Below are 15,673 nucleotides of genomic sequence, written 5' to 3' on the forward strand. Positions count from 1 at the left end.
AATTTTATTTTAAAACGTCTTTTTTTTCAATCGGATCTTAGAGTTGTCGAAAGCTAACGAAAAGCAACGTAGGAGTCCCACTTTTTGTTTGGATCCTAGTGCAAAAACAATTTTTGGTTTAGCTTGTATAGAAAAAAACTTAGTCTCTTAGTTGAGTTTTTCGCTTATTTGAAAATATAATTTTTAAAAACGTCTTTTTTTTCAATCGGATCTTAGAGTTGTCGAAAGCTAACGAAAAGCAACGTAGGAGTCCCACTTTTTGTGTGGGTTCTAGTGCAAAAACAATTTTGGGTTAAGCTTGCATAGAAAAAAAGTTGGTCTCTTAGTTGAGTTTTCGCTTATTTGAAAATTTTATTTTAAAACCGCTTTTTCTTCAATCGGATCTTAGAGTTGTCGAAAGCTAACGAAAAGCAACGTAGGAGTCCCACTTTTTGTTTGGATCCTAGTGCAAAAACAATTTTTGGTTTAGCTTGTATAGAAAAAAACTTAGTCTCTTAGTTGAGTTTTTCGCTTATTTGAAAATATAATTTTTAAAAACGTCTTTTTTTTCAATCGGATCTTAGAGTTGTCGAAAGCTAACGAAAAGCAACGTAGGAGTCCCACTTTTTGTGTGGGTTCTAGTGCAAAAACAATTTTGGGTTAAGCTTGCATAGAAAAAAAGTTGGTCTCTTAGTTGAGTTTTCGCTTATTTGAAAATTTTATTTTAAAACCGCTTTTTCTTCAATCGGATCTTAGAGTTGTCGAAAGCTAACGAAAACCAACGCAGGAGTCCCACTTTTTGTGTGGGTCGTAGTGCAAAAACAATTTTTGGTTTAGCTTGTATAGAAAAAAAGTTGGTCTCTTAGTTGAGTTTTCGCTTATTTGAAAATTTTATTTTAAAACCGCTTTTTCTTCAATCGGATCTTAGAGTTGTCGAAAGCTAACGAAAACCAACGCAGGAGTCCCACTTTTTGTGTGGGTCGTAGTGCAAAAACAATTTTTGGTTTAGCTTGTATAGAAAAAAAGTTGGTCTCTTAGTTGGATTTTTCGCTTATTTGAAATTTTTTTTTAAAACCGCTTTTTCTTCAATCGGATCTTAGAGTTGTCGAAAGCTAACGAAAACCAGCGTAGGAGTCCCACTTTTTGTAAGAGTCGTAGTGCAAAAACAATTTTTGGTTTAGCTTGTATAGAAAAAAAGTTAGTCTCTTAGTTGAGTTTTTCGCTTATTTGAAAATATTTTTTTTAAAAAAGTCTTTTTTTTCAATCGGATCTTAGAGTTGTCGAAAGCTAACAAAAAGCAACGTAGGAGTCTCACTTTTTGTGTGGGTCGTAGTGCAAAAACAATTTTTTGTTTAGCTTGTATAGAAAAAAAGTTAGTCTCTTAGTTGGATTTTTCGCTTATTTGAAAATTTTATTTTAAAACGTCTTTTTTTTTCAATCGGATCTTAGAGTTGTCGAAAGCTAACGAAAACCAACGTAGGAGGTCCACTTTTTGTGTGAGTCGTATTGCAAAAACAATTTTTGGTTTAGCTTGTATAGAAAAAAGTTGGTCTCTTAGTTGGATTTTTCGCTTGTTTGAAAATTTTATTTTAAAACCGCTTTTTCTTCAATCGGATCTTAGAGTTGTCGAAAGCTAACGAAAACCAACGTAGGAGTCCCACTTTTTGTGTGGGTCGTAGTGCAAAAACAATTTTTGGTTTAGCTTGTATAGAAAAAAGTTAGTCTCTTAGTTGAGTTTTTCCCTTATTTGAAAATATTTTTTTTAAAAACGTCTTTTTTTTTTCAATCGGATCTTAGAGTTGTCGAAAGCTAACAAAAAGAAACGTAGGAGTCTCACTTTTTGTGTGGGTCGTAGTGCAAAAACAATTTTTTGTTTAGCTTGTATAGAAAAAAAGTTGGTCTCTTAGTTGGATTTTTCGCTTATTTGAAAATTTTATTTTAAAACCGCTTTTTCTTCAATCGGATCTTAGAGTTGTCGAAAGCTAACGAAAACCAACGTAGGAGTCCCACTTTTTGTGTGGGTCGTAGTGCAAAAACAATTTTTGGTTTAGCTTGTATAGAAAAAAAGTTAGTCTCTTAGTTGAGTTTTTCGCTTATTTGAAAATATTTTTTTTAAAAACGTCTTTTTTTTCAATCGGATCTTAGAGTTGTCGAAAGCTAACAAAAAGCAACGTAGGAGTCTCACTTTTTGTGAGGGTCGTAGTGCAAAAACAATTTTTTGTTTAGCTTGTATAGAAAAAAAGTTAGTCTCTTAGTTGGATTTTTCGCTTATTTGAAAATTTTATTTTAAAACGTCTTTTTTTTTCAATCGGATCTTAGAGTTGTCGAAAGCTAACGAAAACCAACGTAGGAGTCCCACTTTTTGTGTGAGTTGTATTGCAAAAACAATTTTTGGTTTAGCTTGTATAGAAAAAAAGTTGGTCTCTTAGTTGGATTTTTCGCTTATTTGAAAATTTTATTTTAAAACCGCTTTTTCTTCAATCGGATCTTAGAGATGTCGAAAGCTAACGAAAACCAACGTAGGAGTCCCACTTTGTGTGAGTTGTATTGCAAAAACAATTTTTGGTTTAGCTTGTATAGAAAAAAAAGTTGGTCTCTTAGTTGGATTTTTCGCTTATTTGAAAATTTTATTTTAAAACGTCTTTTTTTTTCAATCGGATCTTAGAGTTGTCGAAAGCTAACGAAAACCAACGTAGGAGTCCCACTTTTTGTGTGAATCGTATTGCAAAAACAATTTTTGGCTTAGCTTGTATAGAAAAAAAGTTGGTCTCTTAGTTGGATTTTTCGCTTATTTGAAAATTTTATTTTAAAACCGCTTTTTCTTCAATCGGATCCTAGAGTTGTCGAAAGCTAACGAAAACCAACGTAGGAGTCCCACTTTTTGTGTGGGTCGTAGTGCAAAAACAATTTTTGGTTTAGCTTGTATAGAAAAAGTTAGTCTCTTAGTTGAGTTTTTCGCTTATTTGAAAATATTTTTTTTAAAAACGTCTTTTTTTTCAATCGGATCTTAGAGTTGTCGAAAGCTAACAAAAAGCAACGTAGGAGTCTAACTTTTTGTGTGGGTCGTAGTGCAAAAACAATTTTTTGTTTAGCTTGTATAGAAAAAAAGTTAGTCTCTTAGTTGGATTTTTCGCTTATTTGAAAATTTTATTTTAAAACGTCTTTTTTTTCAATCGGATCTTAGAGTTGTCGAAAGCTAACGAAAACCAACGTAGGAGTCCCACTTTTTGTGTGGGTTGTAGTGCAAAAACAATTTCTGGTTTAGCTTGTATAGAAAAAAAGTTGGTCTCTTAGTTGGATTTTTCGCTTATTTGAAAATTTTATTTTAAAACCGCTTTTTCTTCAATCGGATCTTAGAGTTGTCGAAAGCTAACGAAAACCAATGTAGGAGTCCCACTTTTTGTGTGGGTTGTAGTGCAAAAACAATTTTTGGTTTAGCTTGTATAGAAAAAAAGTTGGTCTCTTAGTTGGATTTTTCGCTTATTTGAAAATTTTATTTTAAAACCGCTTTTTCTTCAATCGGATCTTAGAGTTGTCGAAAGCTAACGAAAACCAACGTAAGAGTCCCACTTTTTGTGTGGGTTGTAGTGCAAAAACAATTTTTGGTTTAGCTTGTATAGAAAAAAATGTCTGTTCCTAAAAAATTGGTATAGAAAACCAGTTTTTGTCGCCAAAAACGTTCTCGATGCCTTATGGGCTTTCCCCGATTTTTTCACTGTGTTTGTTTGTGAGTGCGTGTTTGTATGTGTGTGTGTGTTGTTGTTAGATGTTGTTCTATATGTCTTTTTTGATGTTGGGCTTTGTATTATAATTTTCAGCAGCTTCTTCACAGGTAATTTCTTCATTTGTTTCTTTAAAGGACACACTAGGGTCATGAGTTGGTCTGTATGACCTAATCTGATCCACGAAATCTATTGTCCTGATTTTTCATACTATTCAGACTTGTTTCTGGTGCATTTGGTGCTATATTTATACATACAGGGTACTGAAAACTCAGGTTAAAAGTACCCATGAACCGCGAGAAAGCACCATTTAATGCTTTATGAAAAGAATTTGGATGGACACAGGTTTGTATATGAAAAGAATTTGGATGGACACAGGTTTGTATATGAAAAGAATTTGGATGGGCACAGGTTTGTATATGAAAAGAATTTGGATGGACACAGGTTTGTATATGAAAAGAATTTGGCTGGATGAAGGTTTATGAAAAGAATTTGGATGGAACTATGAAAAGAATTAATCTAGACTTTAACTAGGGTCCTTGACCATGTAATTTAATTCAATATTTACCCCCCCCCCCACCTGGAATTAATAGGTCTTTTCATAATTCCAGGTCTCGACTAGGGTAGGGTACCATACGTCAAAATGCTAGGCGTTTTTGTGTTTGTGCAAGTTGACTTCCATAAAGTTTCGAGATATTGGACTTCCGGTCTGCGTGCCTTCAGCAAATTTAAATGAAACTTTAGAAGTCAACACAGAGTTTTGTCTTAACGGCTCGAATTACTACAAAACTCTGGATGAAAACCAGATTTTTCGGTAACTTATCAGAGTCGCAAAACCTATACGTAATGATTAACTAAAATATGCTCATAAAAATTGAGTTTTCTTCTTGTCAAGGTTAAAAGACACTCTTTAGAAAAAACCTTTTTTTACTAGGGATGCTCTGCTCGGGTATACTCTAACAACATACTGTGTTTAGGACCTCATTTTGATATGTTTGCCCAAAAAAGGCAATGTTTAATGTGTGATAACATGTGATTATTTGAACTCGACTTGAACACAATCTGATAACATTCCCCGAAAAGTTTTCTGATGTGCTCATTTTCAGGTGAACGTTTTTCAACGTACAGTTCTCCCCTACCCCCTCTTGGCTTTAGTTGGGTCTGGACCGATCGAGTTTGGTCGTGTGCCTAACCCTCAGACTTTTGTGTATTTTAAAAACCAAAATAGGGGTTTTTGTTTTAAACAAAACGGTGTGTCGTTGAGTACTGGTTTGAACAGTCGAGAAAAACATTCAAATGGTACCAGTCTTGTGATCTGGATCATAGAAATTTAAAACACACAAAATGTTTTTGCCTTCAAATTATATCCTTCTACAATTTAGGGCCGCAGATTGGGTATGTAAAACTATTTTGATCTTTTTAGACATCATCGAGAACCCGTAAATTCTGAAAATTCTGGGAACCCTGTTAAGTCGACCAATTATGGTTCCAAAAGAGAAATAAAAAACTTGTTAGTATGATCTTGCAGTGAATACTAAGAAACGTATATATGATCTTTGTATTTTTGCTAAGATACTATTAAGTTACTATTATTCACCCGGAGTCACATACTCAATCCCGTACCATTGTTACCACTCTTGTTTACTTTGCTGAAGTAAGTTTCACTTACTTCAGCAAAGTGGACTTAAGTTACTACTTTTTTGCATAAGTAAAATCCACTTTTCGCAACTGTTGACGCCAATTACATAACTTCAGCTTTTACTATGCTTGTAACAACACGTCTGTAGGTCTGTAAATTAGCGCATATTATCGGAGCAGTTAATCCAGAAATAAAAATTGCTCATTGGTGAGGGCCGTATTGTCTGTTTTGGGAAGCTATAGCCAGTTATGATTAAACTGCTTTTAGGCTGAATACAACTCTACACTCTGTTTAAATGTGATCTATCAGTTGGGTTTTGGAACTGGGGGTCTAACACTCAGAGGAGATTTCCAATCAAACACATTCATAATCCTCCCTCAGAACTACCCGGATGTCCACCTGTTTCACGCTTCTACAATCCAACAGTATCTCACTTTTGATTGGTTCAAAGAGAATTACATTTGCATAGAGCAGCCGTGGATTTGTACAATAGAACACAATCAAACTTATTATCTTACCTGATAACTAAAAAAACAGAAAGGTCTGATAGACTTTAAATTTATTATATTTCCGACCCCAACATTCCGAGGACAGCCCAGTATCCGTCAGCACCCCAAGTTCCGTCGGCACCCCTAATTTAGCAATAGGCAAAAAACTTTTACTCCCTCAGTCGGAGGTGCTATTATTTATATTGATGTGTGCTGTATAATAACAAGCAATTTATAAATAGAAAGTGGGGGTCATTTAAAACAATGGAAGGGGGTGTCAAAAATAATCCAAATTTTTTTGGATGTAATATGTGTTTATGACTGATGATTGCTGCGTATATCTTCAAGCAGTTTTCTTTAATTAAAAAAGAATCATGGAACAAAAGTGTTTGTCCATTTGTGCAAACCAATTTTTAAATGCAGAAAAACTTTTTCAGGATTATTTGATGAACGTTATTTTCCCATTTTTAAATAATTTTAGATAATTATGAATAATCTATAATAGAAAAGCAAAAAAAGAAACAAAAAAAGAATTACAAAGGGTCTTACAAAGCGCCATGCAAAATTTTCCACAACGCATCAATGTAAGTTTATTTAGAATTTCACGACAATTGATAAAAAAAGAACTAAAAATTATTTGGAAAAAAAAAACGAAAAATTTAAAGTAAATACATTTAGCATCAACTTAATTTGTATCAAATTTTTAATCAACATTATAGATCAACAAGAAGGCTCGTTTATGTCCGTTCGCACATTATGTTCAGCTCCGAGTTCATCTACAATTTTGACTTAATTGTAAACCAAATGAAGAGATAATCAAAAATAGAGGTATGAGTTTTAAAAAAAACATTACACACCCTATTTATTAATTGAACTACAGAATGAGATGCGTCATTCGAGCGCTCACAAATTCTAACCCTAAAAGACTACGGCAAAACAAGACAAACAACAAAGCAAGCTAAGACACAAAAAACACAACGTATTTTAACGGCAAAAACACAACATCTAAATTCAAAAGCACCTAGTAACAGCGTCAAATTACAATCAGACAAAACCCTAACAACATAAACTTAATTTTTCTTAATTGCAAAGCCGATGGGACTTTTTTTAAATGAGACTAGATAAAGAGACGATGAAAAAAAAACAAAAAATGAGGCAAAATTTAAACATAAATCAAATATTTTTAAAGCAAGCAACTTCAAACGCCTTGAAAGCCATTGTCTTTTTTACCAAAAGAAATGTAACTCAATTAATTAAAACGTCATAACATAACGTCATCAGGAAATCAAGAGGACCTGACTTTGATTAGACTAAGCCTTAGAAACGGACTAAATACGCAGAATAACTCAAAAAGTACAAACAATTTGCGAAAACAAAAATTATTTAGGTAGTTGAAATCATTAGCTATTATCTAAATATTATTTTTTATTTCAATTGTAAATTATGTTAATTCAGTAAAAAGGGTTCGGAAAGGTTGAATATGTTCAATTAGGCCTCGTTTGAAAATCATTGTGATATGTTATTAGGCGAATTTGCTAGAAGAAAAAAGAAACACGCATTGACCACTCATAACTTATTTATGAAAAAAAGCATTTTGTCCAAAGAAAAAAACAGTTACAAAACATTACCAGTGGAAAATTTGGAGTTTGATTTACAGGAAAGCAGATGGGACCCTTCACTGATGAAAATAAGTCACAAATTGACACAGAGATCAACAAAATGAAAAAATTTCACAAAAAATTTGGAAACAACTATCAAAAAGTTTAAGATCTTCAGCTGACCCTGATTGCATTGAAAAAAAAGAGTTCAATCATCAATTAAAAGCTTATAAGCGTTTAGCAAAAATTTAATGACTACAAAAAAACAAAAAACAGGCAAACATAGCAAATTCAAAAAAAAAATCAGAGAGAAAAGTGCAAAAGCCATTAAAGATGAACTTTTCAGTGAAAACTTTTTATTATCAAGTATTTTTCAAGCGCACTTGGATGATTTTTTTTAAACAAAACGACTTTAAAACCAAGAAATATGAACAGGTTTACTAAAACCACAAAATTTTTGTTAAAACTTGTAGGTTGAAGGCCATTAAATTTTTTAGCTTTGAATGGAGCTCAATAAATTTGCCTCTATGAGAAAGCAATGATAATTGTCATTCCTAGGCCGCCACTAAATCATCCCATTGTATACTATGAATTTGTCTTTGAAATGTGGCCTATGAGAAGCTTTTCTCTGGAATTGTATAAATGATCAATTGAACTCCATATCATAGCCAATGAGAACTGTCAATAATAAGATAATATGATAAAAAGATTTAAAAAAACCAGATTATGAAAAAAAAACAATTTTTTTAAAAATAATTATAAAAACTCGTGAAATCGAAGTCATAAAACCAGTAGTTAGAAGATAAAACCACTAACCAATTTAAACCAATTTATTTTGGTTGCACTAGAATAGAAATTGCTCCTGTCAATATTGGGACTGATTTAAAAGTACACAAAATTGAGTTTAAGATCTGTTCGTGTTAAAAAACATTCGAAAAATTATTTTTGAAGTCTTAACAGCCATTAGCCATCAAAGCATTAGATAGGTTTAGTTGAATTCTCCTAAAGGAACTTATTTCAATTTTAGTCAATAACACTGCCATAGGGCTACAAAAATTTTAAAAAACTCAAAATCATAATCAAAATTTCATTAAAAATTACGAAAACTCAGAATCGGAGCCACAAAGATCTTGAGCGAATCCTTCAAATTGAATTAATTGTTTATTGAGCATAATTTGGTTTCAAATGAGGTTTGTCCTTAGGAGAACACTGATTTGAAAAGTGACTAGTCTCTAAGGCATTTAAAATAAAACAACAAATTTTAAAAGGTTCATAAAAAACAGCTCTCAATTAGAATTCGAGTTTTTTAATAGTAAAGTTCACTAACAGGACATAACTGGCCTTTATTTGGAGTTCCGTCTATTAGGAACACAAAATTGATAGAATGAAATCCTAATTTGAACGGAAATTCCTCTAAAAGTGAACAAAATCATGTCAAATATCACGTGTCCACACAAAACTTTAAAACTCGATAACTCCTCGAAAACAACGAAATTCAAAAAAAATCTATTCAAATTCGACTTCTACGCTGGACGAGCTTTTTAATGATACCACTCACATTTATCTTCGATGAATATTTTGATCGGCCACTGAACAAAAAAACCCATTTGAGTGTTTAGTTCCTCACCCCTCACAAAGTCTCACAAGTGGGGTCGGAACAATTAAAACAAAGATGAGCAAGCTACCTTCTTCAAACACAGATTGGATTGAAACATTGAGCACATACCTTTTTATGAGACTAGTAGTTCTTACCCTTTGGTTTGTTTTGCCGATTATTTCAAGCTTTGAATGCTTTTTGAGTAAATGAGTCTTGCATTCTTCGAAAAGCTGATCTTATTCTGCCAAATTGGAGTCTCGCTTGTCTTATACTCATAGAAACTCCACATTATCGTAATTTAAATATATTTTCGTTAAGTTTGTTTATATAAGAAACAAACTTATCGAAAATATATTTACATTACAATTGAGATACGGCAACGTGTAAACATTCTGTCGAATATGTGCTATACATGTAAATGAGCCTGTTTTCTTTATAAAACGAGTTTTTTTTGTTTTCATGAGAATGAAAATAAAACCAGGAAGTGAGTAAACAGTAACATGTGAAGAACATCTACAGTTTAAATTTATTGCGCCACATTTTTGAATGTTTGTTTCTCATCAAGGACTTGGAAACGGACGTAACTGCAAGTGTGAACTCCTAAAACTTCAATCTAGATTTCTTTTAGGTTATCGTAGTTGAATTCATAAGATTTTGTTCTCGGGCGTCTTTCTTCTGCATTAGACTAATATAATAATTTCCGTTCTGGAACTGTTAACAGAAAATTATCAGTCATTTAAAATGTCGATTCATTTTGATCATTAAATATGAAAACAAAAAGTTCTCTGTATTGTCTGCATACTGAACTAGTTCCGCTTCAACGTCAATTCTCGAAGACTTATCATTGATTTACAAAAAAGAACAAAAGTGATCGCAGAACAATTCCTTGGAATAGTGCTTATTAGTTGATAAACCGTCTTACACTGTGTCGCTGAGGACAAATTGTCCGTTGCATCGACGAAAATTTAACAATTTTCGCAGACCTTTCAATAAAACGATGATTAATTAGCTGGAAATGTTTCTATACAATTGAATCAAATTCTTTTGAATGGTATAAAGAAAACGACAGTTACAAAGTTGTCTCTTTCAGTTGTGCTTCCACTGATTCATTTTTTTAAAAAAGGAGACAAGGGTTAAAAGCTTTCCTTGAAAAAATTATTGCATTTGCTAGCTTTTTGCCGGTGTACAGTTTGAGAAAATTTTATACATCAATGAAATAAATGAACTGCAATCGCGTGATATTTATTTGGTTATACCGGGTTCATTTTTTATTTAATCCGTTTTTCACTTTTTAATGTCCTACCAAAAAGTAGATCGCGGAAGGCACAGATTGATTAAGAAGTAAAAATGCGGTAAAAGGCTTATTTTTCCGTCTTTAGCACCCCAAGCGAGCAGTTTACACAGACATGTAGGTTTAAATTTACCGGACACTTTTAATGCCACCAAGCATCATTTTGTCTGCAAAACGACAACATAAAAACTTTTTTGTGAAATTGTCTGATCTTCATAACTTTGTTGGAGGCCCTTAATTTGGTAAGTAATCAGAATATCAGCGGTTTTAGCAAAATTTACATAGTCCCCAATTACTTTTTAGACTGAAATTATTTGACCTAATTTGTTCTTCGTTTTCGAATAGTTTTCTCTTTGATGTTGCGTTGCTGGCATTCATGCCCACTTGATCAAACTGTTCTTTATGTAGTAACGTGACAATGACTGCCTCTGTTTTTTCATTTTCTTCAACTCTTACTGTAAGTGTTGCGGGTTTTATTATTCTTACTAATTGATATTGAATTGTGATTATAAGTGGAACTACCTTCTTTTCTCAACCGGATAAGTGGAGCAACTTTGGTAAAAGAGGCTGATTCGGGTACGTTCCGTTCGTCTGAGTCTTGGCTCAGTTGCCCTGTCTATTCACTTTCAAGTTGCTTCAGCCAGGCCGGCCCCCTGAGCCACTGGTTTTTCCTTAGTTCCTCAATGTTCATTAAATTGGTGCCAAAGTCTGGTGGTTGGTTGATACCACTCTAATGTTTCCTTTGCAAAAAAATAATTGCATCCAGTATTTCAGTCATCTGATATTTACGATGGGGACTGTGTATTCGCTGCAACTCTGACTAAATCAGACCAATAACTGCAATCATTTCTTTTCAATTTATGTTCCTTGACTATCTGTTCTTTCAATCGGTCTGCCATGAATTGCCATTACAATTTCAGGCAAGCCAGATATTCTCTAGCTTGAGAACCTAGATTGGTCACTGAACACATGCTCTCTCCAGATGGCCCCGCAAACACAAACTTTTGATTTAGCCTATAACAGCCTTCATTTTTTTTCTGTCTATGCTTGTTTCATGTACTACTGTGAGTTGCTCTTTCTACTCGAAAAATTGCGAACTTCAATAAGATTCTTTTTTGTTTGTCCCAATATTGTGCATTCATATAAGACTGTGTTTATAAATTTCACCTTGCAAACACTGATCCGAGCAAATAACGCTATCGCGTAACAAATTGAAGTTACTAGGGACCGAATCCTACTCTGCGTAATAGGGAAGTCAACTTTTTCAATTGTCTTTCTGCACGCTTGAAGAATATCACCAAACCACTGTAATCCAAACACCGAAGCGCCCTCCGTATTGGGATCAGTCTCGAATTGCTTCTTGACCTCAAAAGTTCGGATATTGCCCCAGAGACCGTATTGCTGTTGATTTTCCAATTCTTCAACTCGAAGAAATATTCACAGAAAAAAATTGAAGGGGATTGAAGCCTTCGACGGCTTCTGCTAGTGTTTCAAATAATTCGAGGATTTCATTCATGCGGAAGTGTGTTTTTGGTCAGTTCGGGCTTGGTTCCCTTGGACTCTTCACTCCATAAATTAATGCTGACCCAAAGCTGAACATTAGTTGTTCGGCAACTTAGATTCTGTTTCGCTCCATTGTTTTGGCACTACGAACGTCTTTATGCCCTCTCTAGGTGACCCTTCTCACCGCACTTGCTGCAGTGTGTTGTCTCCTTCCTTCAGCAGTCCTTGGCAAAGTTTTTAGGGATCCAAAACACAAAGCAGTTTCTTTACTTTGGGACCATCTTGAAGTCACGCATGACTGCCAGTGCCACGGAACCACTTTGTCCCTTGTGTCTATTTGTGGTGCTCTCATGGAAGTTCTGTAGCCTATTTCTCAACTCTGTGAAATTCGTTTGCCGTGTTGAAGCTTTCTTCTATAACAAACATTTCATACCTCATTGGCAGACCATTGACGACCAAGGCGTTGAGGAGGGTCTCTGAGACTGCTTCCCCTGCTTCTTGTAGCCTTGTGAGCAACTGCTTTCCTCTGATAAAGAGGCTATCCAAGAGATTCCTCCAGTCGAGCAAGCTGTGCCACCAAATTCACCACTGTTGGCATCTCCACACTCTGAAATCTCTCTTGCAAAAGCTTCCAAGCCTTTGCTCCCTCTCCGATGCCGCCATCTCCCACACAGTCGTGTCTCATCAGCATGACAGTTGTTGCATCTAGAGTCAGTGCCAAATGGCACGACACATTGTTCCTTTTCTCCTGGATGTCTGTAGCTTCCTTCTCATATGCATCCTTCAGCACCAAGTGGTTGTTCTTTTCATCATTGCCCACCCCAGTGGCAAGTGGTGCATGCTCATTGGTTTGGTCCTTTGTCCCAAGTTGTGATTTGTAGAGTCCCTTCGTCTGCATCATTGCCACAAATCTTGTGCTCCAGATTGGAATGTCCAATGCCTTTCCTGTATAGGTCAGCAATTTCACTGTCTGTAGATCCACCGTAATTTGAGCAACAAAACAGTTGGAAAAAAAAGGTACTAAGAGAAAAAGATTATGATAGTCAAGAACAAATTAGTTTTTTTTAAAAAAAATTAGTCTTTTGACTTAAAAAAATGCTGGGCTTATAACCTGCTGGGTTATGGGTTTTCACAAGTGGAATAAAAGACATTTTTTTAAATGAGTAGGAAAATAATTTCTCAAAATGACAGAATTACAAAAATGAAATATTACATTAGAATTTAGAGATTTACAGGAAAAGTCTGATTATTAGATCAATTTGGTGATTTCACTTTGGGGAGTAAAAAAGCTTTAAAATCAGCTGCATATATACCCATTATCACTGCGAGATAGTCAAGATACAAAAGTAATCTTAGCACCATGATTTACAGTTGGGTTTGCATGGTTTACCCAATATGGTTTGCATCTGCAAATTTCCCAAAAATCAGTACAAAGGGGTACCCTAGATGGTATTCCTTTACACTTTGCTAAGAATTCTTTGACATTTCCGGTGGTATCGTAATCATTCAAAACCTTGCTGGAAAGATTTTACATCAAATAATTCCACTCTAATATTATTTAACTAGGTTCACCAATTTTAACCGAATATTGATTCTAAGCACCATTTCTTGACGATTCAATTATGTAAACTTTATGATTGAAGTCAATTTGCCCCTGTCTTGGTAATTTGATAGCCTAAAGTTTTTTTAATAAGTCTCACTAAGTTCATGAATATAGATTGATCGATATTCTAACATATCGCCACAACCTCGGCTACACATTGTGCCTTCAGTTCTTCTGGACTGACTTTCGAGGCATACTTTTCTATGACCCTACTTGCTTGGATACTCTCAGCCACTTTCACTACAACTATCACAGAACTCTTGCTTCATTTCCCTGTCATTTGCCCACATCGGTCAGATCGATGAATGAATAACTCTGTATTCCTGTCTTGAGATAGGTCAAACGGCGCTGAAGCCCATAAGTATCGTAACCAAGATAGATAACAACTTCAATCAAGTTGATGTTTTTCATTGGGAGAGTAATCAAGTGTTTGAATCATTGTTCTTAATTAGTGTAGTTGCATTTTGCGTTTCCCAATAGACGGAAGTGCGAAAGATTCAATTTCAAATAAATATGAATGCAGGTGCTTTATCTTAAGAGGAAAGTTTTTTGCCTTCAATACCGTCGTTCTCTCTACGTCAGCTAATTCTAACGTAACAGTTGTCTGTGTTGTCTTAAACTCGAAACCAATGTTGCATTCTATGGTTGATGAATGAAACGATTGATCCGCTTCAAAGTGCAGCACATGTGTTCAGTGTGATACCACGGCTCTGTATTGAGATAGAAACTATCTGAAGAAAACTTGTAAATTGGTTGGTTGTTGCTTCGCTTACTGCCTTACTGCGTGTTTGTCTTCGTACAACCGATTTCTGAGTTGAGAAATTTGCCTTACACCTTTGCTTTATACATCCAGTTTAACAAACCAAGTTGATTTTACGATCTTCGATTTCACACTGTTTGCAAAGACATCCGTTATATAAGCTGTTTTTCATCACTGCTACGTGCTGACCGGACAAATTCAAATTTCTGCTAACCGGAGAGTTCCAGAATTTATAAATGCCATCATCTATTGAACAATGATTGTATTGTGCTTGCCTCTTTGCTCACTTCTGAACATTAACAGATTTTCAATGTCTTTGTAAACCATTTGTATCTTCTGGTATCCAAAATCTGTAAACCTTTTGTTCACAAAATCAATTCTAAAAAGCCATTTTTCCAACATAATAAGATCAGTCTCTTCTTTATCTTTGTCATCCACATAAAACCACTGTGTCACTTTGTGAATTGGCGTAACTTATCCACTGCCATAAAGAACGTTGCGATTAATTGCAGATCACCATCTTGTTTGAACTCTTCGATCAAAAAGAATGAATGAGAAACTAATCAGATGTGATAAGTTGTAAGGGTAAAACTGATTCTTTTTCCTGAGACTCTCCAGCTTGGGGTCGATGATCCAATAAGGCCTTCCAAACATCCTCTCCCCAATGCTTCAACGAGCAAACTAGAATCCGCTGTTGCAATTAATATAAAAGATCTCTCTGAGCATTAGAGAGGATATCCCCAAAAGTTGGTCAAGTTCAGCTTCTGTAGGTTACTACTGTCTGTGCGTTGCGAAATACATTTTGACAAAGGGCCCTGGTCTTCAGCGCTTGATGAACAATCAGGTACAATTTGATCTTGAGAGAGGATTGTATCGAAACGAGCGCCTGGCTTTAAATGCTGTGATGAAAAAGTGTTAATTCACTGGTCTATCCGGTTGCATTTTGTTTATTTGGGTTCAAGTTGAGAAGATTTGTCACGTTGTTTGCTTATATTTTTTTTTATTGTTTTCTTTTTTTGTGTTGTTCGTTTCAATTTGCGTTCTAGCTCAATTTTGACTTCCTGTTCACGATGCTTGATTTAATTCCTTAATTTGTGTTTCTGGCTCCATTTGTTTTTCTTTTATGCCGTGCCTGTTCCAAACGCGGTTTTGTTTCAAATTCAAAATCTAAGTTCTTCATTCGTTTCTTACGCATTCGCTTCCTTGAAGATCACCACTCTATCTAGGATATGAACTTATTGTATTTGTAGAACCCATAGTTTGTTGGGATGACACGAGTTTTAATTTATTTTGATGCCAAGACCTCTTTAAGTGTTACCTTTTTTGATTAATTTTGATACTTGTCAATGTTTTCTGCTTATTACTGGTTGAAAAGCATAATTGATGTTCGGTTTTGTTTTTTTTTGTTTTAAGCAAGGTTTTGGTTGCTAATGCAGTGCTCCTCTCATTATGAATTTGGAGAGCAGCTTTCCCGGTTCGATGGAAAAAGTGTA

The 15,673-nt window shown here is 34.6% G+C and overlaps 2 protein-coding genes across 3 annotated transcripts in view; both read left to right on the forward strand.

The window, feature by feature from the left end:
• LOC142343980 (uncharacterized) overlaps nucleotides 1-5,949 on the forward strand; it is a 43,807-nt gene extending 37,858 nt beyond the window's left edge. For both annotated transcript variants that reach the window (XM_075395400.1, XM_075395401.1), the window contains exon 4: nucleotides 5,608-5,949. In XM_075395400.1, coding sequence (XP_075251515.1) covers nucleotides 5,608-5,862 — 255 coding nt within the window. In that variant the 3' untranslated portion in view covers nucleotides 5,863-5,949. The remainder of the gene's footprint in view (nucleotides 1-5,607) is intronic.
• Nucleotides 1-15,673, forward strand: part of LOC142344544 (uncharacterized) — a 566,363-nt gene that overhangs the window by 533,859 nt on the left and 16,831 nt on the right. The window lies entirely within an intron of this gene.

This window comes from Convolutriloba macropyga, chromosome 8 (assembly GCF_964194025.1).
Source record: "Convolutriloba macropyga chromosome 8, txConMacr16.3, whole genome shotgun sequence".
Classification (NCBI taxonomy): Eukaryota; Metazoa; Xenacoelomorpha; order Acoela; family Convolutidae; genus Convolutriloba; species Convolutriloba macropyga.